General features: G+C 48.9%; 2 protein-coding genes across 2 annotated transcripts in view; one reads left to right on the top strand and one right to left on the bottom strand.

Annotated features, from left to right (window-relative positions):
* LOC114018214 overlaps positions 1–25,844 on the top strand; it is a 43,863-nt gene extending 18,019 nt beyond the window's left edge. The window contains 7 exon segments of the mRNA XM_043548414.1: positions 10,388–10,532; positions 11,734–11,861; positions 17,404–17,591; positions 18,113–18,242; positions 19,312–19,428; positions 23,472–24,724; positions 24,727–25,844. Coding sequence (XP_043404349.1) covers positions 10,388–10,532; positions 11,734–11,861; positions 17,404–17,591; positions 18,113–18,242; positions 19,312–19,428; positions 23,472–24,724; positions 24,727–25,170 — 2,405 coding nt within the window. The 3' untranslated portion in view covers positions 25,171–25,844.
* Positions 15,637–17,489, bottom strand: LOC122466322 (translational activator of cytochrome c oxidase 1-like). The gene is made up of 2 exons (XM_043549463.1): positions 16,671–17,489; positions 15,637–15,936 (listed from the first exon to the last, which is right to left on the bottom strand). Exons 1-2 carry the CDS (start codon positions 16,870–16,872, stop codon positions 15,848–15,850), a joined length of 291 nt encoding a protein of 96 aa, XP_043405398.1. The 5' UTR covers positions 16,873–17,489; the 3' UTR covers positions 15,637–15,847.
* Positions 25,845–26,533: the final 689 nt, after the last annotated feature.

The raw sequence follows: 26,533 nt of genomic DNA, 5'->3' as shown, positions 1-26,533 counted from the left end.
GGAGCTACAGCAGCACATCATTACTGGGCACCCCAGGTTACCGGGCAGGCGGTGACATGCCCCCCCACCTCTCCTTACTAGTTTGGATTACACCCTGGATTGTGATTGTCTCATTGGACAGTGAGAATGGACACAGCTCATATCCTGGTTGGATGTTCCAGGATTCTGCCATGAGTATGGGTCATTTCCTGATTGGCCCAGGCCAGCTTTGCCCAGCAGCGTGACCAGGCTGCACCATCCAACAGAAATGGTATAAAGTGTCCCATGTTGTTCAGCACGTCGCTTCCTCAAGTCAAAATGTCTGTACGAAGGAGACGTGAGTGGGACCAGCATCGCCTGGCCATAGAGGACACCGCCTGCTGGGTAACAATTTTATTCTGGTTGCTGACAAGCACCCTACTAACTCCCTCCTGTAAAGTCTGATCTTGGGCAACCGCTGAGAAATCCACCCAGAGAACAGGCGTCTGGCTGGCACAGCACATTGAGTGAATCGCCGGAATGAACTCCCTCTCCGTCTCTAGAACCAGCCACTGCAACGGTGAAGCTGAGCTAGAGAAGTCACCTCCATGCCAGCTCCAATGGATATGTAGAAAAAAAAAAAAAAAAAGTCATTTTGCTGTATATTGGTTAATGAACCATATTTACACACTGGTTAATGAATTGACAGCGTGGTTGTGTTAAGTGAACTGCTTCATATCTGAGTTAACACCCTCTGGGCGCCTAAAATGTCTGATGTGCAGAGGTGACTGGTAACGGCTGGCAGTGCGGGGAGGACAATATAAAGGCTCTGGTGGTGTGCTGCAGGTTCAGGGCAGGTACTCAAGCGACAAAGGAGTTTTCATTTCTAGACCTACTTTTGATGTCATTGGGTCGGGTTGCCGCCCCCACCCTTCAGGATGCCACCTGATACACTTTGGGTACCACTGAGCCTGCCTGCTCCACCAGCCTGGGCTCCCTTACCCTGTCCTGCTGAGCCAGGCCCTCCAGCCTCTTTCAGCACGCACACAGGTAGGGCCGCACCCAGCTGCAGAGAGACACCGACACTGAAATCAGCACTGGAGGGGAAGGCTTCAACTAAGGAATTGCTCAGCACTCAAGTGCACAACCCCTCTGGAGTGTAAACCCAAACTTACATCGTCGTGCACTGCATAGAGAACTCTACGGCATAAGCTCATGAAATTCGTCCCCTTCCTCAGCGTGGAGGAAGAAGTGTGGTTTTAGCGAAAACGAACCCAAGTTTATTAACTACAAAAGATCGATGTTAGTGACTATAAGAGAGAGCAAAGAGATCAAAACAGATTACCGATCAACTAAAACAAACATGCAAGATAAACTCAATACGCTAAAGAAACCAGTTATCAGCATCAATTTCTCACAGCATCTTGGGCAGGGATTCACTGAAAACCAAACACTGATTATGTCGCTCCCCTGCCTTAAATAGGTTTCACATATGGCCAGAATCCCTTGTTTTCCAGGGTGATTCTATCCCCAGTCAGTGGAAAAGTATTAATTTTATCATGGAGTTCAGTATCTGGCGACGTGATCATATGACCCTGCAGCCACAACTCAAAGTCTGTTTGCTGGGTCCACTGGAAGGCTTTCCCGGAAGGTGGGATATTGGAATCTTAAAAGACGTATTGTTTTTCCTCGTAGCCCATCCAGACTGATTGCATTGTCTGGTGGGCGTTCCCCGGTGAAAACCCACTTGTAATTGATTCATAATCAATACTCCTAACTACAGATACCAAAATGAAACATGGTTACAAATAGGATAATCACATCCAGTAATCATAACCTTTCCAGTGAGACCTCACATAACCCATCTTGCATAAAATACATCTCAGTTATGCTATGAAGAATACGGAGCGCAGTGTCACAGTCATGTTTTACGAAACTATGCCATAGCACACATGAAGCAGCTCTGGGTTGCACTAATGTACTGTATCAATTTGAAGAACAGAGATATTTGCAAACTGAACTTTTGATATGATCTTTTGGGGCTCTTGTGATAATATCAGCACCCAATAATTATGTCAGGAATCAGTTCTAATTTAACCATATACAATTATTTCCCCTCTGCATTTGAATCCGCTCTCTCTGCTGTATTTACAAGGAAAGCTTGGCTCTCCTGGGCATCACAAGTATCAGAAATCTCATGCTAACCCTTCTGGGGACTATGACGTCTCTCTCCTGGTATCTATAGTATCACAGAATGCTGAACGTGGGGCGTCAGTAGCAAAGCTGGAAAAAGAGGTATCGTGCTAGGAGGAGAAGGGTTTGAAAGAATTTTTGGAACGTTAATTAAAACAGATTTCTGTGCTCAATCTCCTGTGCCCAGTCCAGTGTGCAGGGACGTTCCAGTCACCTATCTGAGCTTGCCTTCAATTCCATTTTCTCTTTACAGTTCACTTTTAACTAGAGATAGACCCCAAACTAGGACACAGAATCCAGACCGCTCAGAAACATGAGGAAAATCAGATCTAGGTGCAGATTTCAACTTCACAGCTCAGGTTTCTTTTTATGATGGCTCATTTCAGAACTCAAATCCCAACACTCTTGTGAAGTGACTTGAGTTTGGATCTGAAGATTAGGAGTTTGAATTTGGATCAAAGCTTCACAACTGACCCACTTGTGCTATTAACGTTACAAAGTTGAATAGTCGCAAAAAGAAAAGGAGGACTTGTGGCACCTTAGAGACTAACAAATTTATTAGAGCATAAGCTTTCGTGAGCTACAGCTCACTTCATCGGATGCAGCCGATGAAGTGAGCTGTAGCTCAAGAAAACTTATGCTCTAACAAATTTGTTAGTCTCTAAGGTGCCACAAGTACTCTTAGATTAGATTACTGACCAAACAAATTAGGCCTCCGCTCTGATCCAGTCTGGCTATTCCCTATGACGTAAATCAGTAGCTCTCCACCTTTCCGGAATACTGTACCCCTTTCAGCACTCTGATTTCTTTTGCGTATGCCAAAGTTTCTCCCTACTTAAAAACCACTTGCTTACAAAATCAGACATAAAAATACCAAAGTCTCCCAGCACACTAGTACGGACAAAATGCTGACTTCCTCCTTTTTTCCATATAATTATAAAATAAATCAATTGCAATATAAATATTGTACTTGTATTTCAGTGTATAGTATATAGAGTGGTATAAACAAGTCATTGTCAGTATGAAAGTTTACTTTGTACTGACTTTGCGAGTGTTTTTTGTTAGCTGTTGTAAAACTAGGCCACTCTCTAGATGAGATGGTGTACCCCCTGTTGTACCCCCTCAGCATACCCCCAGGGGTATCTGTACCCCTGGTTGAGAACCACTGACTGAGTGATATGCCCAAGGTCAGAGAGGGACCAAGTGGCAGAACTAGGAATAGAAACCATGAGTCCTGTAGTCCAGGCCAGCACCATAATTACAAGCCCAGCCTCGCTCCCTCATTCAAGGCTGCGAACGCCCCGTTTTAATATATTTGTATCTTGTGATTTTATAGCGTTTTTAATGAGGTTTTATGATGTTATACCCTCATAATCACTAAAATGGTGATTATCCAATATGAAGTCGGACACTTAATATGGTGTCTCTTTGCCACAAACGACTCCATCTTGTTTCAGCTGGGTGGTGGTGGTTTTGCACCTTTTTGAACTTTGGTGGGAAAGGGCAGCTAACAGGCCACAATGAATTGGTTCTGTAACTGACAGTCTACCTCAGGTTTTCCTGTCACAGAACCGTTAAAAGGAACTGTGTGACATCACCACAATGCTCTCTGTCACAGAGGCAGCCAAGCGCAGTGGCGTTCGCACGGTCCTCAGATCACGGATCAGCGAATCCTGAGAGACAACTCATCCTCATCCATCCCATCCACGTACCTGCTGCATCCAGGGTTCCTGCCGGACCCCTGCCGTTGGCTCCAAGTCCAGCTACAGCACGATCCAGCGTTCCTCCCTTCGGGCCATCACCAGGTCTGGGGGCAGTAGGTCCTGGGTCCGACGCACTCCAACACCCAGCCTGTCCAGAGAAAGCATCTGACAGCAGCAGGACTTTAGGGGATTTTATCATTTTCGTTTGCTTCAAGCTCCTTGTATTGTGATCCCAGTTTGCTTAGGTTTTATGACAGTTGTGTTTCCTTTTCCCCTTTTCCCCAGTTATTGTAAACCAACCTTCATATACTTACCTTTTGTTAACATAAGTATGGCCATACTGGGTCAGACCAAAGGTCCATCCAGCCCAGTATCCCGTCTACCGACAGTGGCCAATGCCAGGTGCCCCAGAGGGAGTGAACCTAACAGGTGATCAAGTGATCTCTCTCTGGCCATCCATCTCCACCCTCTGACAAACAGAGGCTAGGGAGACCATTCCTTATCCATCCTGGCTAATAGCCATTAATGGACTTAATTTCCATGAATGTATCCAGTTCTCTTTTAAATCCTGTTATAGTCCTAGCCTTCATAATCTCCTCGGGCAAGGAGTTCCACAGGTTGACTGCGCGCTGTGTGAAAAACTTACTTTTCTTTGTTTTAAACTTGCTGCCCATTAATTTCACTTGGTTGCCCCTAGTTTTTATATTATGGGAAGAAGTGAATAACTTTTTCTTATTCACTTTCTCTACACCATTCATAATTTTATATACCTCAAGCATATACCCCCTTAGTCTCCGTCTTAGTTGACCTTCTCTGAACTTTTCTAATGCCAGTATATCTTTTTTGAGATGAGGAGACCACATCTGTACGCAGTATTGAAGATGTGGGCGTACCATGGATTTATATAAGGGCAATAAGATATTCTCCGTCTTATTCTCTGTCCCTTTTGTAATGATTCCTAACATCCTGTGTGCTTTTTTGACTGTCGCTACACACTACGTGGACGTCTTCAGAGAACTATCCACGATGACTCCAAGATCTTTTTCCTGCTTAGTTGTAAAGAAATTAGCCCCCATCGTATCATATGTATAGTTGGGGTTATTTATTCCAGTGTGCATTACTTTACATTTATCCACATGAAATTCCATTTGCCATTTTGTTGCCCAATCACTTAGTTTTGTGAGATCTTTTTGAAGTTCTTCACAGTCTGCTTTAGTCTTAACTGTCTTGAGCGGCTTAGTATCATCTGTAAACTTTGCCCCCTCACTGTTTACCCCTTTCTCCAGATCATTTATGAATAAGTTGAATAGGATTGGTCCTAGGACTGATCCTTGGGGAACACCACTAGTTACCCCTCTCCATTCTGAAAATTTACCTTTAATTCCTATCCTTTGTTCCCTGTCTTTTAACCAGTTCTCAGTCCATGAAAGGATCTTCCCTCTTATCCCATGGCAACTTAATTTACACAAGAGCCTTTGGTGAGGGACCTTGTCAAAGGCTTTCTGGAAACCTAAAGTCACTATGTCCACTGGATCGCCCTTGTCCACATGTTTGTTGACCCCTTCCAAGAACTCTAATAGATTAGTAAGACCTGATTTCCCTTTACAGAAACCATGTTGACTTTTGCCCAACAATTTATGTTCTTCTACATGTCTGACAATTTTCTTTTTATTATTGTTTCAACTAATTTGCCCAGTACTGACGTTAGACTTACCGGTCTGTAATTGCCGGAATCACCTCTAGAGCCCTTTTTAAATATTGGTATTACATTAGCTATCTTCCAGTCATTGGGTACAGAATCTCATTTAAAGGACAGGTTACAAACCATAGTTAATAGTTCCCCAATTTCACATTTGAGTCCTTTCAGAACTCTTGGGTGAATGACATTTGGTCCCGGTGACTTGTTACTGTTCAGTTTATCAATTGTGGAAGTATAACATTGTATAAGTATAACGTTGTATAAGGGGACATGCTGGATACATTGTATATGAGAGGGCATGCCAAAACATGTTACAAAGTATCTGAGGGAGCACACGTAGGGACAGTTAGCTTTTGAATGGAGAAGCAATTAAGATAGAGCCAGCACGTCTAAGAAGCAGGCATCAGAATGGAAGGTGTGAAGGACAATTAGTTAAGTTAACTGGAAGTTGTTAAAGGAGATTGTCAAGGGTGGCAGGTAATTGAAGATACGTGACTGGTCTGAGGGATCTCGAAGGGTGGTGACTAAAATCTTTTTCTTCTTTTGTCTGTAACTTCTCTGTAACTTGTTCTCCAGCAAGCTGTATAAATTAAGAGACACAAGCCTCACTCGGGGGGCTCACTTCTAAATGTATTAGCAGAGCAGCTTTGCTACTAAAACAGAGTGGTCTGATAAATTGTGAGTCTGAGTCAAACTTTGACAATTTGGAGGTCCCACCGAGATGGCAAGCGGCTTCACTGAGGCTGTGTGATCCCTGACTGCCTTGCAGGACGATCGTGGCAGCCGGCGCCTGGACGCTTAATCCAAGCGATCCTCCACAAGACAGAAAGGTACACAGCAGCAGCGCAGTCTACGCCATTGAACTTGTTGGTTCCCACTCTGTTCGGGTAGGGGTCTTTGGATCCAGCTTCTGGAATCAGATGTCTCAGGTAATTATTATTTTTGTGCTTTAACCGGTTTGAGGACTGTCTTTTCTTTGTGTCTATCTGTCTTCCCCGTGGTGTGTGTGTGAATCTGGGAGCCATCTCTGTCCGGAGACTGGCTGAACAAGGGGTCCCCATCCCCACGGTCTGAATAAGTGGAATCTGCACAGCTGCAGCCACACCACACCTTGGGTATAACCCCTGGTGTGAAAGCAGGGGCAGTTGAGGCAGTAGCCTGTGGGCTCCTTTCTGTGTGTTGCACCAGGTACCGCTCTGCTGAGCCCGAATTTCCTTCTTGTGTGAGTGCTGTGTGAAGTCCTCCTGGATGGGTAATCAGAAGTCTAAGGTAGAACAGTTCCCTAAGGGAACTCCAGCTTATTTTATGTATTTTAGGAGGGGTCCGGACTCTTGTAGGTTTCTTGAAAAATGGTCCAAATTAGCTCTAGAGAACCCCAAATTACAGTGGCCACTGTTAGGTTCTTGGGACAAGGATCGAGTGGACGCTTTAAAAAGCAAACTCGTCCTCCCAAAAACCAAATTGGAGAGAGGAGAAGTAGACTGCTTCATGCAGTGGTGGGAAGAGGCAAATCGTAGATGGACTGAGTCAAAACTCACCTCTCTTAAAAATTCTATCAAAAAACTAACAGTTCAATTGGATGCAGTCTCTCCCACCACTAGTCCGAGCGCTCCCCTTTGCCCAGTCCTGTGCAATGATCCGGATCAAACCCGACCCCCACCATACTCCTGCGCAAATAAGAAATCAGAAAAGGAAAAATCTTCAGTGACTACAGATAATGAAAGTGAAGAAGATACCCTCATTGGCCTCGCAGCTCTGCAAAATATTATGAAGAAGAAATCCAAAGCAGACTGCAAAGATTCTCTTGACATCTCTTCTTGGAAAAGAGAACCTGATGGGAGGTTAATGAGAGACTCTGATCAAACTGTTGTGGCACCCTTACGAGTCCTTAAGATGGGAGAAAGTGAGTCCATATGGGATTATAAGCCCTGGACTCGTACGGAACTTTTATCTATAGTTAAAAGTTTTCCCAAACCACAGGAAAAAGCTGTCAAATTTGCTGAGGAGTTTCTGTTAATCTGTGAAACCTATGAACCCTCTGAGACAGATCTCCTCCAACTGTGTAAATTGTTAGCTCCTGCCAATTATGAAAAATGGTTGGCTGCCGCAGACTGGCCAGCTGAGGCAAGCCACTCAACCATAAAAAGTACCGGCCCAGATTGGACATACAGAGACCGGTGTATGGCTCTTTGGAAGCGCCTGCATCAAGCCATTCCCAAAGTGTGGTCTCCTAAAACAAACTGGACAGCAATACGTTGCTGTAAGCAAGGGCAAGGAGAAAGCCCAGGCGACTATAGGTCCCGGCTAACTGATATTTTCCTACAACATTCAGGAATACAAGAGCCCGATGTAAATGGGCAGGGGGCCTTGGCACATGCATTTTTTGATGGTCTTCTCCCTGCCACAGGCAGCATGTTAAAACAAATAAGTGTGGGATGGGAGACTGAAACCATGGACAAATTGCTGGCAGTAGCAGAGCATTGCCACCGCACTTTAAAAGGAAAGGAGGAACAGTCCTCCCAAAAGTTAATGGCTCTGCAGATACAGCATTATTCAGGACTAAGCAGACCACATCGGGGACAGGGACGGGGTTGCGGAAGGGGGCGGGGGGCTGGATTAACTGGGGTTTGTAACTACTGTAAACAGCCTGGACACTGGAAAAAAGAGTGTCCAAGATGACCTAATAATTGTATGGGAAATCAAGTGAACCCCCCGCTGGTTCCTCCAGCTGATCCCCAACCCTATTTTTCACCCCAACAATGACGGGATGCTGGGGAACCCCACAAAGTTTTAGCTCCCTTATTACCTCTGTCCCCTACTGGAGAATGTGTCCTGACTGTAAATGATCTCTCTCTCCCTTTCCTTGATGATACTGGAGCTTCTCTTTCTACAGTCCGCACCACTGACTTGCCTGAGGTTCCCCGATCTGGAAAATCTGTGTCTGCTGTTGGCATTACAGGGATCCCTACCTCTTTTCCCCTCTCAAAACCTTTGTCTGTTCAGGTCGGTCCCCTCTCTGAGGAGCATGCATTCCTCCTCTCTGATTCCACCCCTGCAAACCTTCTGGGACGGGACTTGCTATGCAAACTTGGCTGTTCTATTTACTGCTCCCCAGATGGTGTCTATCTGCAAATCCCTCAGTCTTCCTTATGTGATTCTGTAGCCTCCCTGCTGTCTGAAACTTCCCTCTCCACTCCGGTCCCTTGCTGTCCCTTAACTCCGTCCCTAGAGCACCTAATCTCTCAGGTTCCTTCCTCCCTATGGCCATCTCACCCATCTGAAGTGGGCCGATTAAATACTGACCCAGTTCGGATTACTGTAGACAATTCCAAACCTCTGCCTCGCCTGTCTCAGTATCCTTTGAATCCTGAGGCAGAGGCTGGGATTGCCCCAGTTATATCTGCATTAAAAGAACAAGGAATTATTGTCCCTTGTTCCAGCCCCTGTAACACCCCTATCCTCCCAGTTCAAAAGGCTGATGGCAAATCGTGGCGATTTGTTCAAGACCTTCCAGCTGTTAACCGTATTGTCATACCTTCTTTTCCAGTGGTTCCTAACCCTGCTACAATACTAGCGTCTATTCCTCCAAATGCAACCCACTTTACTGTTGTAGATTTGTGCTCCGCTTTCTTCTCTGTCCCAGTTCACTCTGAATCCCAGTATCTCTTTGCCTTCTCCTACAAGGGTCAGCAATATACATGGACTACCCTTCCCCAGGGGTATACAGAGAGTCCATCCTATTTTTCTCAAGCCCTAGACAGGGATCTCGCTGATCTGGTTTTCCCATCAGGATCCACACTGATCCAATATGTGGACGACTTACTCCTGTGCTCCCCCTCTCTGTCTGCCTCAGAAACTGATTCACTAACACTTCTCACAGCTTTAGTGAACAAGGGTCATAAGGCTTCTCGCACAAAATTGCAGCTCTGCCAAACCTCTGTCACATACCTAGGCTTCCTTCTCTCCCAGGGCTCCCGTACACTCTCTCCAGCCCGGGTACAAGCCATCCTTAGCTTTCCCCAGCCTTGCTCTCCACGCCAGGTCAGAAAATTCTTAGGCATGACAGGGTTCTGTAGGCAATGGATTCCCCAATACGCTTCTCTGGCTAAACCACTCCAAGAACTCACTCGATCCTCTGTACCTAACGCCATGCCATGGCCACTTGAAGCAAATGCTGCTTTCATCTCCCTTAACCAGAATTTAGCCTCTGCCCCTGCCTTAGGGTTACCTAACTATGACAAGCCTTTGACCCTTTTCTGTCACGAACAATCTGCTTGTGCCCTCGGGGTTCTTACTCAGGAGCACGGTGACAGAAATCGCCCGGTGGCTTATTTTTCTGCAACCTTGGACCCTGTAGCCCAGGGTTTACCCCCCCTGCTGCAGCGCGCCTGGTCAAGCTGTCTGAGTTCCTTGTCCTCCGCTCTCCTCTCACTCTCATGGTTCCCCATTCTGTGGAAACTCTCCTTCTGCAACGCAACACTGCTCACCTCTCCTCTGCTCGCCTCACTAGGTATGAACTTTTGCTGCTTTCAGCCTCACATATCACTATTAAGCGCTGCTCCCGGTTAAACCCTGCTACCCTCCTTCCTTTACCTAGTGATGGTGAACCCCATGACTGCCTTGCAACTGTCTCCGCTATCACCTTTCAGATGTACCTCTCCCTAACTCTGACCTGGTATTATTCACTGATGGGTCCTGTTATAGAAATGACCAAGGCCACCTTCTTGCATCCGATGAAGTGAGCTGTAGCTCATGAAAGCTCATGCTCATGCTCAAATAAATTGGTTAGTCTCTAAGGTGCCACAAGTCCTCCTTTTCTTTTTGCTTCTTGCAGGGTACACTGTGGTCTCTCTCTCTGAGACCACAGAAGCTGCGCCCTTACCCTCTGTGACCTCTGCCCAGGTGGCTGAACTGATTGCTCTAACCCGTGCCTGCTTTCCAGCCGAGGGGCTCTCTGCCACTATTTTTACTGATTCTCGGTATGCCTTTGGGGTTGTGCATGACTTTGGCACCCTCTGGCAGGCTCGAGGTTTTCTTACCTCTGCTGGTACCCCTATCAAGAATGGCCCCTACATTGCCGCCCTCCTGTATGCAGTTTTACTACCGTCTGCCTTGGCAATTGTTAAGTGTACTGGCCACTCAGCGGCAGACACCGAGGTGGCAAAAGGTAATGCACTTGCTGATGCTGCTGCAAAACATGCCACCACTATAAAACCTTCACCAAAAGCGTTTCTTGGTCCCCTCTCTGTCTCTGTAACGCCACCATCCCTGTCTCATCTCGCTCAGCTCCAGGATTCTGCCCCAGAAACAGAGAAAGACTCCTGGAGTGCTTTGGGTTGCTCTTTGCATTCTGATTCCCTTTGGCGATCGCCCACCGGTACCTTTGTAGCCCCCCTCTCACTCTACCCGTCTCTAGCCGTCCTGCTACATGGTGTTTCGCATGTCGGCAAGGAGGGGATGGTCTCTGCTATGAGTAAGGTGGGGTGGTGGGCTCCCCATTTCAGCTCCTTTGCAACCCGCTACTGTGCCGCTTGTGTTACTTGTCAAAGCCACAATGTAGGCAAATCTGTAAAAGTAACACAAGGGTTCCGGGGTTTGCCTCAAGCACCTTTCCTACACTGACAACTTGATTTTGTACAAATGCCAAAATGTCAGAAATATTAATTCATTTTAGTTATAATATGTCTGTTTTCGGGTTGGATTGAAGCCTTTCCCTGTCGCAAAGCTGATTCATTGTCCGTTGCAAAATGTCTGTTAAACCACATTATCCCTACCAAGGGAATTCCTGCCACTTTGTCTAGTGACCGGGGAACACATTTTACTGGAAAAATTGTTCAACATCTAAACCAGGTATTACATGTCACCCACCTGTTGCACTGCCCTTACCATCCACAGAGTGCAGGGGCAGTTGAAAGGCGAAATGGCGTGCTTAAAAATAAGCTGGCAAAAATCTGTAGTTCCACAGGGTTAAACTGGCCAGCTGCTTTACCACTGGCCCTTATGGAAATTCGGTCATCCCCATCCCAGAGACACAAATTGAGTCCATTTGAAATCATCATGGGCCGCCCTATGTGAACAATGGCTACTATTACCCCAGCCGCAGACCTAAACCTAACTCACAGCACGCTCCTCCAGTACTGCAAAGGGCTAATGCAAGCTGTGAGCTCCTTCCATTCGCAGGTGCGAGCAGCTTGGCCGACGGAGCCCACCTCTGCTGCCTGTCACACTCTTGAGCCTGGTGATTGGGTCTACCTGCGGCACCACCTTCGGAAGCATGCCTGGAACCCCGGTGGAAGGGTCCATACCAGGTACTGCTCACCACCCAGACGGCAGTGAAATTATCCGGCATCGCTGCATGGATCCACGCCTCACAGTGTAAGCCAGCGCCACCTCAAGGGGACCAAGCACCTCTGCAAGACCACGCAGAACCAGCTCCAACCCCAGAAGACAAAGAGGAACAGCCTGCAATACCTTACAATCTGCGCTCTCGTAAGGGTTGCCAGAAGCAGAGGGTAAGCAGACAGCAGGACCCAACAAACAAGAAGCAGTAGTGAGCCTAGCGCCTGCTGCCTGGTGGACGTAAAACCGTGACTGTGGTTCCCTCGAAAGGGGTTGTCGGAACCAGAAAGGGTCCTACTTCCAACATGTGTCCTTTGAGAAGCTTAATCCTCAGCTACTGTGTGCTGAGGGTCTGGGGAATCCAGAGTGACAGTGACAATTCTTTCATCCAACAACAGGAGCAGATAGCCCAGATCCTGAATATTTCTAGTTGCTGGGTCTGCAGCCACATCCCAGCTCACTCACAAGCTAGTATCCCCACCATGGCAATCCCTTTGAATTCCTCAGAGCTTGCTGGAGAACCCTATCCACTTAAAAGGACATGGAAGGAAAATGACACTTGGGGGCTGGGAAAAACATATGTTCCTAAACTTATAAGTGTGGTGAAAGGAAAGGGCCACTGGTGCTGGGTGTGTAATGGGACAGGGCTGAATCTAGGGAGGAGCAGCTGTCTCCAATACATCGTGTCCCATGGTGTATGGGACTATTCAAACAAGGTTGGAGAATGGCGAACCGGGTATGGAAAGATAAACTTCCTCTCAACCTGGGACCAAACCAAAGATTCAATCTCTTGCTCCCCCTACAGCCTCCCTGAGAAAAACAGCACCATCTACAAATGTCATGTGAATGCTACCTCTTCTCCCAGTGAAAATCATCCTGTGCCCTTTGGGGGATACTATTCCTCCTTTGTAAATTCTTACATGTCAAAGGGTTGCAGTCAACCCTTCCCAGCTTTAATGGGACATCATTGGGTTTGTGGGGAAAATGCTTACACTGTGTTACCAGCAAATTGGTCAGGTATCTGTTATCCTGCTCAGCTTTTCCCACAATTCCGGGTGCTTCAATCCCTCCCACGAAATCGCCTCCGTAATTTCAGGCGAAAAAGGAGGGACTTGCCAGATGCTAAATGGTATGTGGATAACATAAGCCCCCTAACTTGGGAAGAAGCTGTTGGTATTTCTTTAGTCCCAGTAGGGGGGGTAATCCACCATGCAAAAAGGCTTTTAAGGTTACAAGCGGTGGTTGAGATCATGGCCAATGAAACAGGAGAGAGCTTAAAAGCTCTAGCCAAAGAAGCAAGAGCGGTCCGACAAGTGGCCCTCCAAAACCGTCGGGCATTAGATATAATACTGGCAGCCAAAGGAGAGACCTGTGCTCTAATTGGAACAGAATGCTGTGTATACATACCTGATAATACTAATGAGGTAATAAATCGTGCTAGCCATCTGGAGCAAATTGCATACCTTCCCCACGAAGAACCAAGTTCCTTGTGGAAATGGATAAGTAACTTATTCAATTTCTCTAGTCTGGGAAACTGGTTGTTTCAAGGAATCCTGACTATCCTATTTGGAATTCTAATAATCTTTGTGTGTTTTCAATTGATTTCTTGTTGTATCCAAAACTGCACAAGACACACCATCCATCAGGTTACCCCTAACCAGAGTGCTAATCTAATGTTGTTAAATGTCACCAGTGAAAGTAATGAAAAAGAACGATTGATGTATGGAATCCAGTAAGTCATTGGTTATGGGCGTAGCCTTGACCAAAAGGGGGGATTGTGGAAGTATAACATTGTATAAGTATAACGTTGTATAAGGGGACATGCTGGATACATTGTATATGAGAGGGCATGCCAAAACATGTTACAAAGTATCTGAGGGAGCACACGTAGGGACAGTTAGCTTTTGAATGGAGACGCAATTAAGATAGAGCCAGCACGTCTAAGAAGCAGGCATCAGAATGGAAGGTGTGAAGGGCAATTAGTTAAGTTAACTGGAAGTTGTTAAAGGAGATTGTTAAGGGTGGCAGGTAATTGAAGATACGTGACTGGTCTCAGGGATCTCGAAGGGTGGTGACTAAAATCTTTTTCTTCTTTTGTCTGTAACTTCTCTGTACCTTGTTCTCCAGCAAGCTGTATAAATTAAGAGACACAAGCCCCACTCGGGGGGCTCACTTCTAAATGTATTAGCAGAGCAGCTTTGCTACTAAAACAGAGTGGTCTGATAAATTGTGAGTCTGAGTCAAACTTTGACACAATTAATTCCAAAAACTCCTCTAGTGACACTTCAATCTGTGACAATTCCTCAGATTTGTCACCTACAAAAGACGGATCAGGTTTGGGAATCTCCCTAATGTCCTCAGCCGTGAAGACTGAAGCAAAGAATTCATTTAGTTTCTCCTCAATGACTTTATCGTCTTTAAGTGCTCCTTTTGTATCTCGATCGTCCAAGGGGCCCCACTGGTTGTTTAGCAGGCTTCCTGCTTCTGATGGTGTCAAGGTTCCTCCCCCACTCTGAACTCTAGGGTACAGATGTGGGGACCTGCATGAAAAAACCTCCTAAGCTTATCTTTACCAGCTTAGGTCAAAACTTCCCCGAGGTACAAAATATTCCACCCTCTTGTCCTTGGATTGGCCGCTACCACCACCAAACAAATACTGGTTACTGGGGAAGAGCTGTTTGGACACGTCTTTCCCCCCAAAATACTTCCCAAAACCCTGCACCCCACTTCCTGGACAAGGTTTGGTAAAAAAGCCTCACCAATTTGCCTAGGTGACTACAGACCCAAACCCTTGGATCTGAGAACAATGAAAAAGCATTCAGTTTTCTTACAAGAAGACTTTTAATAAAAATAGAAGTAATTAGAAATAAGAAATCCCCCCTGTAAAATCAGGATGGTAGATACCTTACAGGGTAATTAGACTCAAAACATAGAGAACCCCTCTAGGCAAAACCTTAAGTTACAAAAAGATACACAGACAGAAATAGTTATTCTATTCAGCACAATTCTTTTCTCAGCCATTTAAAGAAATCATAATCTAACACGTACCTAGCTAGATTACTTACTAAAAGTTCTAAGACTCCGTCCCTGGTCTATCCCCGGCAAAGACAGAATATAGACAGACACACATACCCCTTTTGTTTCTCTCCCTCCTCCCAGCTTTTGAAAGTATCTTGTCTCCCCATTGGTCATTTTGGTCAGGTGCTAGCGAGGTTATCTTTAGCTTCTTAACCCTTTACAGGTGAGAGGAGATTTCCTCTGGCCAGGAGGGATTTTAAAGGGGTTTACCCTTCCCTTTATATTTATGACAGATGGACTTACAAAACATTTTGTTATTACCTATTGAGTTTTTGGCTGGCTTCTCTTCAAACTCCTTTTTGGCTTTCCTTATTACATTTTTACACTTAATTTGGCAATGTTTATGCTCCCTTCTATTTACCACAAAAGGATTTGACTTCTGCTTTTTAAAAGATGCCTTTTTATCTCTCACTGCTTCTTAATGCTCTTTTTTCGTTCTTTTACTGTGTTTTTTAATTTGGGGTATACATTTAAGTTGGGCCTCTATTATGGTGTGTTTGAAAAGTGTCCATGCAGCTTGCGGGGATTTCACTCTATTCACTGTACCTTTTAATTTCTGTTTAACTAACTCCCTCATTTTTGTATAGTTCCCCTTTCTGAAATTAAATGCTATAGTGTTGGGCTGTTGACGTGTTCTTCCCATCACAGGAATGTTAAATGTTATTATATTGTTTTGGAACACCTATCTGTCTCTGTCCTCTTTCCTTGCACTACACTGGAAGGAGGATGAGACCAACATCACCAGCTGCTTCCACAGCGATAGACGCTGATACCAGGTACAAGATCCTGCGTCCTGTGAAGGGGGAACATATAGGTTTACGATGGTTTTCATTTTTCCCTGTAACACCTCGGCATGGTCTGGTCTGACCCAGAGAATTCAAAAAGGCTGCAGCCATGAGCCCATGCTCCGGCACTGCTCAGTGAGGTTGGCCAGGTTGGTGTTGAAATCAGGGTTGGGTCCCCCTGCTGCAGTGGACAGAGATGGAGCGTCACAAGGGAGGCACAGCTGGGACCCCACTTGAGAGCAGTCCTGACTCCCAGCCCCCACTGCTTTAACCCACCACGATCCACTACCCTCCCAGAGCCAGGAATAGAAATAAGGTGCCCCCCCTGCTGTAACCCACTATCCAATTGCAGAGGTGGCGATGAGACCCAGGAGTCCTGGGGCTCCTGGTGACCCTCCCTGCCCCAAACTACCTGTTCCAGGGCCCTTCCCCTCTTCAGCCACCGTTAGCTGTTATCTTAGGCCGCCTGAACCACAGAGACTGGGCTGCCCCCTCTTATGCGAAACATCTGCGAGAGATGGGGAGAGACTCAGCCACCGTAGGGGAGATGCTGTGAAACAGAAGAAAGGTCCAGTGGAGAAAGGATGAGAAGGGGAGACTCTACCCCTCAGACCAGCATCCTCTCCTCCAGCAGCCAAGAAGGATGCTGGCCTTGGGTTAACAGAGGTTAGGGGGTGCTGTGGTTAGGGGCAACAGGGTCAGTGCTAGTGGGCAAGGCTGGGCTGGCAGGGCTCTGTAGCCACAGCCTCTGGCTGGGCCCTGTCAAGTCCTGGGAGGCTGGGAAGTCTCTGTAATGCCCCCTCTGGCTGCAGCGGGGCCTGTGGGGCACAGGGAAGCTGGCAGGGCTCCGTAGCACTCCCTCTGGCTGGGGCTGTGTCACGCACAAGATCCATCCCTTCCTCCCCCACGCGATACCTTTGCGGGTAAAGTGCAGCAGCATGGCGAGCTTCTGGAAGAGCCGGCTGCGCTCGGCGTCCCGCAGGCCCTTGATGTGCTTCTCCTTGGACCATTTGTTGTGACCGGCTGGGGGGGCACCTGAGGTGTGCAGGGCCCGGCCCAATGAACGGGGGGCAGGGGCAGCTGCTTCAGTGCCAGCACCGAGGCCAGAACATGGCATCTTATGGGGCACCTGCCCTCCCCGGGGCGCTGGGAAGGGACATGGGTGTGAGCGCCTGAAACACACCCCAGGCTGTGATCCCCTGGAAGTAACACACACACCAACATCACACAGCCAGACCCTTGTCTTACTGTGACACACACACACTCCACAGTCACGTTGTGATCTGTAAACCACTCACATCACACAGCCTTCCTGTACCACTCAGACCCACACCCCAGACCCAGCCTGGGGGGGATCTCCTCAAATACACACACCAACCTCACACAGCCTAGCAACAGTCACCACCCACCTGCCCTGCTCCCAGCTCCCCACGGCACAGCGGATCCCCACGCACAGCCCAGGGGCGGGGACCGGGCTGCCCCCTTACGGGCTCCTGCCGGCCGGGGACCAGGTGCAGCGAGCGCCCCCAGAGGCCGGACTCGGGACCCAGGCGTCCGGGAGGGGAGGGGAGGGGCGGGGTCGGAAGGTCCCTGCGCTGGGCCTTCCCCCGGCTGCTGAAGATGGCGGCGCCGGTGCGGGGCTCTTGAGTCGGGGGCGGGTGGGGAGCGCAGCGGGGCGGGGCCGTCCCGGACACCTGGGTCCCAGCCCAGCCCAGCCCAGCCCGTGCGCAAGGAGGCGGCCTGGGCGGGAGGTCGCTGCCCGGGCGGAGGAAGCGGCCGGGGCCGGAGCCGGAGCCGGAGCCGAGCCCGGCGATGGCTGCAGCGGGGCCGGCGCAGGTAGGACGCGGGGCGGGGGCTCCCCGGCCGGGCACTGGCTGGTCCCGGCTGGGGCCGAGGGGGCCGGGACCGGGTCCCTCCCGCGCTTGTGACCCCGGGGCTGGGGGCTGCCGCAGCCGGAGCGCTGGGGCCGGGGAGCGGCGCTGGGGGCCCCGGGCCGGACGGACACGCGGAGCCGGGCCGAGGAGCCCCGAGGCGGCCGAGCTGGGGCCGGGAGCGGGGCCGAGCACAGGCCTGGGGCGGAGGCGGGGACTCCGGCCGGGGGAGGAGCCTGGTCCCTGCCCTGGGATTCGGGCCCTTCCCAGCGCCCCGCCCCAGAGCCCGGTGGGGAGCCGAGGGCGACTCCTGTCCCCGGCCAGCAGGGCCCGAGTCCCCGGGGGGCTGTGCGGGGGGGTCTCCCTGGGTCACAGCTGCTGGGCTGGGGGTTCCCCGGGGGCCGCTGCCCTAGAACCCGCGTCCCCTGCTGAGAGCCCGGGCTGGGGCTGGAGCGGAGGGTGCTGAGTGTGTAACGCTTGTGCCAGCAGCTGCGGGTGGCGTTTGAGGACGTGGCTCTGTATTTCAGCCGGGAGGAGTGGGAGCTCTTATCCCGGCCAGAGAAGCAGCTGTACCGGGACCAGATGCTGAGGAATTACCGGACCCTTGTTTCCTTGGGTAAGGACCAGTTTCCCTTCATTTATTCACATCTGTAAAACATTTGGGTTCCCTCGAGCCTTTGGCTGCCATGTGGCACCCTGTCACTGAGTGGTGGCAAATGCCAGCCCCTTTCAGGTCAGCTCGCTGTTGGAGGAGAACTCAGGGCTACAGAGCCTGGGGCTAATCTTGGTGTAACTGGTTTATTTGCATTACCTGCCTCAGTCGTGGCACATCCCTGATGGTAGCAAAGAGCCCATGAGCAACCATCTCTTCCCGGAATCCCAGCCAGAGGCTGAGGGCAGCAACTCTGCCTCAAGAACTGACTCTAGTCAGACAAATAAGGCGGGGGAAAACACTGCTTCTGCAGCAGCTCCCCAACTCCCCCAAAAGAATGAGCATCGTAAACTTAACAACCGTACAACTGAACAATGCAAAAGAACTGGAATGTCTGTGTAACAGTGACACTGGGTCACACCTGCCATGACACGTTGTGGCTGATTTGCCTTAATTACATGCCTGAAACATTTCAACAGCTTTTAGTCGGCAAGGAGCAAAGTTCCCTTCTTCCAAAGTCTTCCCCATGATCCATGTTTCAGGAGACAGTTGGGTAAGTGAAATAATGACCAGAAAGAAGGTGGTTGCAGATTTTCTATTCACCCTGTCTCTTAATCTGAAACTAATGCGTGTTCACTGGTCTTTTTGTGGGTTAAAAGAAATCCATGTCACACACTTGTCCTATGGAACGTAGTGCCACAAGATAGCATAGAGGCCAAGGTGTTAGCAGAATGGGATATTTCAGGGGAACATCTAAAGTTACCCCACCAAGGCTTTAAACTCGACCCCCACTGCAAAGAGAGAAGGGTTGCAGATGTTGCTGATTCAGGGTACGAACTGAACTTGCCTGGTGGGAGACGGGAAGAAGGCTTATTGCTAAGGAAGGTTTATTTCTATATTCGTCTGCTTTGGATCTCTTGTGCTTTCCTCTGAACAGCCTGTGAGATTGGTGTCCTATTGTGCCAGGTGCTGCACAAACATATAAACGAGTCCCTGCCTCCAAAAATTTAGTAATAAACCTTCCCCCAAACAGGCTCTTCAGGTTCCAAACCAGACTTAATCCACCGGATCGAGCTAGGGGAGGCAGAGCTCTGGATCCGGGATGCCGAGGGCTCCAGGGTACACTCTAGGCCTGAGAGCCCCTCCTCAGGTGAGTCCTAATAATCCAGTCCTTTCTGATTTACACACCTGCTAGTAGATAACTCCTTGATATAGAAGGCAAAGGCAGAGCGAGATTCACTGGCTGGGAGCTGAAGAGAGACAAATTGAAGCTGGGAATTAGGGGCCAGTGTTTATCTGGGAGGGGGAATAAACCATTGGGAGAGCTCCCCTTAGGACGCAATGGATTCTCCCTCACTGGGAGTCTGTCCGTAGAGATGGGGTGGCTCTCTCTCAAAGCTTCACTCTTGTTCCACCAGCAGTTACTGGGCCAGAGTCAGGAATGACTGGGGGAGCTTCTCTGGCTGGGATCGGCAGGAAGCCAGGCTGGATGGGCACAGTCAGCCTGTCTGGTCTTGATATCTATGAATCTTAGTCCTGTCTCAGTGCAGAGATGATTTCTAAGTATTACCTAGTCCATCCCTGAGAGGTGTCTGTCTAACCTGTTTTTAGAAACCTCCCATGGTGGAGATTCCACAACCTGCCAAGATCATTTTGTTCCAGTGCTTACCTACCCTCAGAGGTTGGAAGTTTTTCCAAATATCTAACCTCTATCTCTCTTGCTGCAATTGAAGCCCAAAAAATCTTGACCTATTCTCAGTCAATAAAAAGAACAATTTATCACCCTCCACTTTGTAACAACCTTTTATGTCCATGAGGACTGTTATCAGGGCTTATCCCCTGCCCCCCCCCTTCTCCACCTTCGCTTCTCCAGACTAAACAAACCCAGTTTTTTCACTTACTTCATAAGTCATGTTTTCGAGACATTTAATCAGTATTGTTGTTCTCCTCTGACCCTCCCCAATTGGTCCACATACTTCCTGAAGTGTGGGGCCCAGAAGTGGACACAGTAGTGGGCCTAGCCTGTCCTTGTTTTCCTCTGCTTTCCCGTGTATTTGTAAAATGCTTTGTTTTTTCCCTTTATAATGCTAGTTTAGTTTTGCTTTTTGCCTTTCTAATTTTCCCCCTACGTGCTTGTGTTGTTTTTTAAGACTCATTTTTGTAATTTGACCTGCTTTCCGTTTCTCGTACGACTCTTTTTTCAAGAGTCGCTACAGCTCCACCATGCCTCAGCTTCCCCAGCTGTTTAATGAAAAGGGCACTGGGGCTGTGAGCAATGTTCCCTCTCATTTTTTTTCAATCCATCTGCAGAATAAATTTTGTTATGTGCACTGAGGTCTGTGCACCACCAATAGAAACAAAAAACCTTGATATAATATTTTTTAAAGTTACCATAGGAATAATTACTCCAGCCAGGAGACATTAGGTATTTCAGAACTCACTAATTAAATTAAATTTAAGTAGAAGAGAAATAAAAATCATGAAATGCATAGACCAGTCAACACACTAAAGTAACACACTTAGGAGGCATAAAATTGCTGAGATGATATCTGCATTGTAGGAAGTACCAAGAAGTAGCAACAATACTACAGCTATGTGTTCGGAGGTGAGTGTGAAAGAGCCAGAGACCGTGTGGGTTTGTACCACACAGAGTCAGTGTGTGTGCTGGGGAAGTTTCTGAGAGATGCTGTGTGCTGTCTCTAAGACATTCACGGAAAGCTCTCCTGAGCCCTGTCTCCCCTGCCCTCACTCTGAGGAGATGGGTACATGGACTAGTGGTGGGGAGGAGGAGAGAGAGAGACTGTGTGAGCTGGCTGCTGGGGGGAAACAAGCACCTGGGTAGAAAGACAAGCCTGTCTGGCCATACACCACAACATCTTCTAGGCTTCCCACACCTCAGAAAGTCATACCAAGGTAAGGGGCGCCCTAGAGATTTTTCAAAAGGCTTTCGTGCCTTTTAGTTTCTTTTTAGTTTTGCACAAAGACTGAAACCTCAGGCCGAGAGTAAATGATTTCTTCAAAAGGAATTCCTAGAAAAGGACTCACTGCCCCGCAAGAATAAGCTACATTGTTCGAAGCAGTTTTAAACTGGTCTCACTGCATCCACATGAAGGGATTGTAGCCCCTCAACTAAGCTTGTTTCAAACCAATATATTTACAACAGCAAAAATACTGAGGAACAGGCCTCATGCTATAAAACAGGAGAAAGTGAAGAACCAATACCACATAAATAAACCCCTCTGATTGAAATAAAGACAAAATCAGTTTGAAAACAAAACCAGGCCCTGCTGTGCCAGGCGCTGCCTGTATCCTGGGCAGGCTACAATTTAAGCTTAAACCAAGACCCAAGACATGCATAGCCCCTGTGGGAGCAGGCGCTAGGTGCTGCGGAAACACCATAGGGTAGAACCACCCTGAGTCAGGTTGCAGATTTGTCACAGCGTTTTGTATCAGAAATTACGGAGTGGTTACAGTAACTTTAGTAAAATCACAGGTCTGTAAATTTACTGTGACTACTCCAGGATTTTTAATAAACCCTGCTGTCAAGGCTGATTCCCTGCTCTGGTACTTCGAGTGCAGAACGTGGGGGCCCGCAAGGACTTTAAAACGTAATACTTGCCACTCCAGGCTTGTGTTAAACTCCCAAGGTTAGAGATCCTCCTTGTGTTAAGTTGGTAAATGCTGCCACCCCCCAAGTGCAGAACCCCTCTGAGAGCCCAGGATGGCGCACTTGGGAATTCCTTCCTCTGGGGCACCCCCAGATTCTTTCAGCCTCCCTATGGGGAAGAGCTGAGAAAAGGAAAAGAAAAAGAAATCAGCTGTTGCCACCAGCTAATTGAAAAACATGGGCATGGACCTCTTAAGACACAGAAATCCCATCCTCTTCTTTAAAAAAAAAAAAGGGGGGGGGGGCAAGAAAACACATCTGGAAAATTAGGCTGCTGTTAGATATTAAATAAAAAAGTAACTGCAAGGATTAAACACCAGGACTGGCTTTCTTGGGGTCCAGCTTAAAGGTTACAAAAACAAAACGAAAGCACCTGTGTTAGCACAGTCGAATCCACAAGCCGAAAGTAAAGAGAGAAACCTGATCACGTCTGTCTAAACATTCCTGTTCTACGTACGTAGCCGTAGTTCCAAATGAGAGAGTCTCGGTATGGCTACAGATGATTTTCATACCTGGCCCCAAGCTTCTTACAGCCCAGCTGCTGCCCTGTCTCTCCAGCCAGAGAACAACAGAGAGACAAAGGGGAAGGTTTTTCTCTATTTTAAAAAGTTCTAGCCTTCCCATTGGCTCTTTTGGCCAGGTGCCCACTCACTTCCTCTTACCTAAGCATAGCGGTGAGACTCCTTAACCCTTTACAGGTAAAGCAAAGGGAACAGCTACTAAGAATTTTCATAGCTGACTGGCTGGGTGTACTACTCCCCCCCTCCCACCACCACCACCATTTACAACACCTGCCCTCCTCCTTGCCCTGCCCAGGGGGAACTTGCTACCCAAGGAAGCACTCTTCTCCCAGCACTGCAACCCTAACCCCAGCCTGGTGCAGAGGGGTTGGTGTGGGGTACAGCAGTGGTTCTCAACCAGGGGTCTGGGGGCCCCTAGAGGGGCCTTGAGCAGGTTTCGGGGGGGCCTCCAAGCAGGGCCAGCATTAGACTTGCTGGGGCCCAGGGCAGAAAGCCGAAGCCCCCCCTACATGGGGCTGAAGCCCAGGTCCCCAAGCCCTGCCACTCAGGGCTGAAGCTGAAGCGTGAGCCATGTAGCTTCATGGGGGTCCCTGTAGCATGGGTGCCTACCGCCTAACGCCATCCCTGGCTTTGATATGCAGAAAACCAATTATTGTGGCACAGGTGGGCTATGGTGTTTTTATAGCATGTTGTGGGGGGTCTTGGAAAGAAAAAGGTTGAGAACCCTTGGGGTGTAGAACATGTGGGTGTTAAGGCCATTCACTGAAATTTGACCTGCTTCCCTCACCATCATGAGCGTGGGCGGGGGCAAATCTGAGTGGAACTGTAACCCTGCAGGCCAGGTCTCAATGCCCAGACAGGAGTTGCCACTGCAGGGTGAGACACCCATCCCAAAAACAGTCACAGACAAATGGGCCAATCACTCCATCCGTGACATTTTCCATCCTTGACAAACCTGCAGCCCTAAGCGTGAGCTAATGCCAGGATTGCCTCTGCTCTCTCCAGCAGGGATCGGGATCGTGGGGGGAACGCGGACACAGTCTGAATGTGGGGAGAGCACGGTAGGAACACAGGATCCCACATCCCACAGAGGGATCCATGCACAGGACGCAGTCCATCCCCGGGGTAAACTCAGCCAGAGACCAAATCTGACTACACACCAGAGACTCCCCATGGGCTGGTGTCCCCATCAGTGCATCGACTGCAGCAAGAGGTTCAGGAACCCCTTCGCACTGACACAGCACCGGCGCACGCACACTGGGGAGCGGCCGTACTGCTGCACTGACTGTGGCAAGAGCTTTGCAAAGAGCTCAGCCCTGAGAACACACCAGCGCAGGCACACCGGGGAACGGCCGTATCGCTGCACACACTGTGGCAAGAGCTTTGCAGAGAGCTCAAAGCTGAGAATACATCAGCGCACACACACTGGGGAGCGGCCGCACCGCTGTGCTGACTGCGGAAAGGGGTTTGCACAGTTTGCACACCTGAAAAGACACCGGCGCACGCACACTGGGGAACTGCCATACAACTGTACCATCTGCGGCAAGGGCTTTGCCCAGAGCTCAAGCCTGAGAACACATCAGTGCGCACACACCGGGGAGCGGCCGTACTGCTGCGCTGACTGCGGCAAGACCTTTGCAGAGAGCTCAACGCTGAGAATACACAAGCGTATGCACACCGGGGAGCGGCCTTATCTCTGCAGCGACTGCGGCAAGGGCTTTGCACATAGCTCAACTCTGAGAAAACATCAGCGCACGCACACCGGGGAGCAGCCTTACCACTGCAGTGACTGTGGCAAGAGCTTTGCAGAGAGCTCAAAGCTGAGAATACACCAGCGCGCACACACTGGGGAGCGGCCATATCGCTGCACTGACTGTGGCAAGAGCTTTGCAGAGAGCTCAAAGCTGAGAGTACACCGGCGCACACACACGGGGGAGCGGCCATATTGCTGTGCTGACTGTGGCAAGGGCTTTGCACAGTTTGCACACCTGCAAAGACACCAGCGCACGCACACTGGGGAACAGCCATACAACTGTACCGACTGCGGCAAGGGCTTTGCCCAGAGCTCAAGGCTGAGAACACACCAGCGCACACACACCGGGGAGCGGCCTCACCGCTGCACCGACTGCGGCAAGGGTTTTGCACAGAGCTCAACCCTGAGAATACACCAGCGCACGCACACCGGGGAGCGGCCCTACCACTGTGACGATTGCAAGAAAAGCTTCAGCAATGCCAGTACGCTGACCAGACATCAGCGCACACACACACCGGGGAGCAGCTGTACCGCTGTGCCAACTGTGGTAAGAGGTTCAGCAATGCCAACAAGTTGACCCAGCTTCAGCGCATGCACACCAGAAAACAGCCGGACCACTGCGCTGTCTGCGGCAAGGGCTTTGCACACAGCTCAAACCTCTGAATACATCAGCACACACACACCAGGGAACGGCCATTCCAATGCACTGTCTGCAGAAAGAACTTTGCACAGAGCTAATACCTGAGAATACACCAACGCATTCACAGCGGGGAGCGGCTGTACAGGTGTGCTGACTGTGGCAAATGCTTTGCTCACTTGGGCAACCTCACCTGGCACCAGTTGACTCACCAGTTGACTCGCCCTTCTGCCACCACCAGGGCCCAAAGGGCTTCTGGTGGGCCTGGCACAGTGCCAGCAGATTCAGACCAGGGAGTGGTCCTGTCCCCATGATGCCCAGCAGAGACTGTGTGGGGCAGAGAATGGGACTTGGCTGAGCAGTGTGGGGAAGAGGAGACAGGTGAGGGGATTTTAGATCAGATGGTCACAACCTTCTCCATTTGGGACCCCTTCCATCTAGGTGGGGTCCAGCCAGGTCTCTCTCTTTCTGTCAAACTCCCCCCAACACATATAGCTGTCAGGCAGCCAGGACAATCCCCCTTCCTCCCCCTGCATCCCTCCCCCAGAGCTACCTTGATTTCAGCCAGGGGGTGACTCTTAGGTGACATCTAGAGGTGGGATTTGCAGTCCTGTCTCAGCATGGATTGGTCCAAGGAGGGCGGGGGGGGGAAGGAGGACAGTGCGGTGTGTCAGATTGAAAGAAGATTCAGGAACTGCTCAAACCGTCTATTCTAAATAGAAATGTGATGAAGAAAAACTACGTGCCTAATGTGTAGCAAAGATCTAACCAGTTGTTTCTTTGCTATTAAAGAAGCTGATGCATTCAAATGGTGTATGGAGAAACCAATATGAAGTGTAAATCTTTAAGATAAACCAGTCCAAATGTCCTAAGGCCTAACTGACCATGAGGCCTGATGAACTGTGTGACTGGCGGGTGCGCACAGAGAGTTTTGCATTACTCCTTGGGGAATTCTATGCCAAAAAAAATAAAAATTCTGCACACCATATTTTAAAATTCTGTATATTTTATTTGTCAAAATAACACAATATAATCACAGTAGTTTCATAGAATATCAGGGTTGGAAGGGACCTCAGGAGGTCATCTTGTCCAACCCCCTGCTCAAAGCAGGACCAATCCTCAATTTTTGCCCCATATCCCTAAATGACCCCCTCAAGGATTGACCTCATGACCCTGGGTTTAGCAGGCCAAAGCTCAAACCACTGAGCTATCCCTTCTCACCCAATAAGTTTCAATTATTTTGATAGGTAGTTTGAAATAAATTATCAGCAACTATGTTTGTAGCACTACAAACAAAAAAGATTCAGGAAGGGATTTTTCACAAATAGATTCCTTACTAGTCATTTTAACACAGAACTTTGAGTAATAATTCATTTAAACTGCAATATAGAAATGTATTTCCTGCACCCCTCAGAAGTAGTGCAAAGGCTTGGGGGAGCCAGGGGTAATGGAGAAGCTGAGGGAGAGGGAAGTAATTGCTGGGAGGGAGCCTGGAGTGAACTTTGAGAATTGTTGGGTGTTGGTGGGAGACGTATGCAAGAGGGGGTTTTGTGGGGGGAGGGGAAGAGTGATTGTTAGAGACTTGGGGAGCCTCCCATATGAAACCCTGGCTCACCCTTGGTCTCTCCCATTCAGTCAGGCACATCTGCCCTCTATCCCCATGTGTCCCTGCATCCC

Source organism: Chelonia mydas, chromosome 6 (genome assembly GCF_015237465.2).
Source record: "Chelonia mydas isolate rCheMyd1 chromosome 6, rCheMyd1.pri.v2, whole genome shotgun sequence".
Classification (NCBI taxonomy): domain Eukaryota; kingdom Metazoa; phylum Chordata; order Testudines; family Cheloniidae; genus Chelonia; species Chelonia mydas.
Note: the sequence above shows the minus strand (reverse complement) of the source record. Positions and strands in the feature narration are given on the sequence as shown.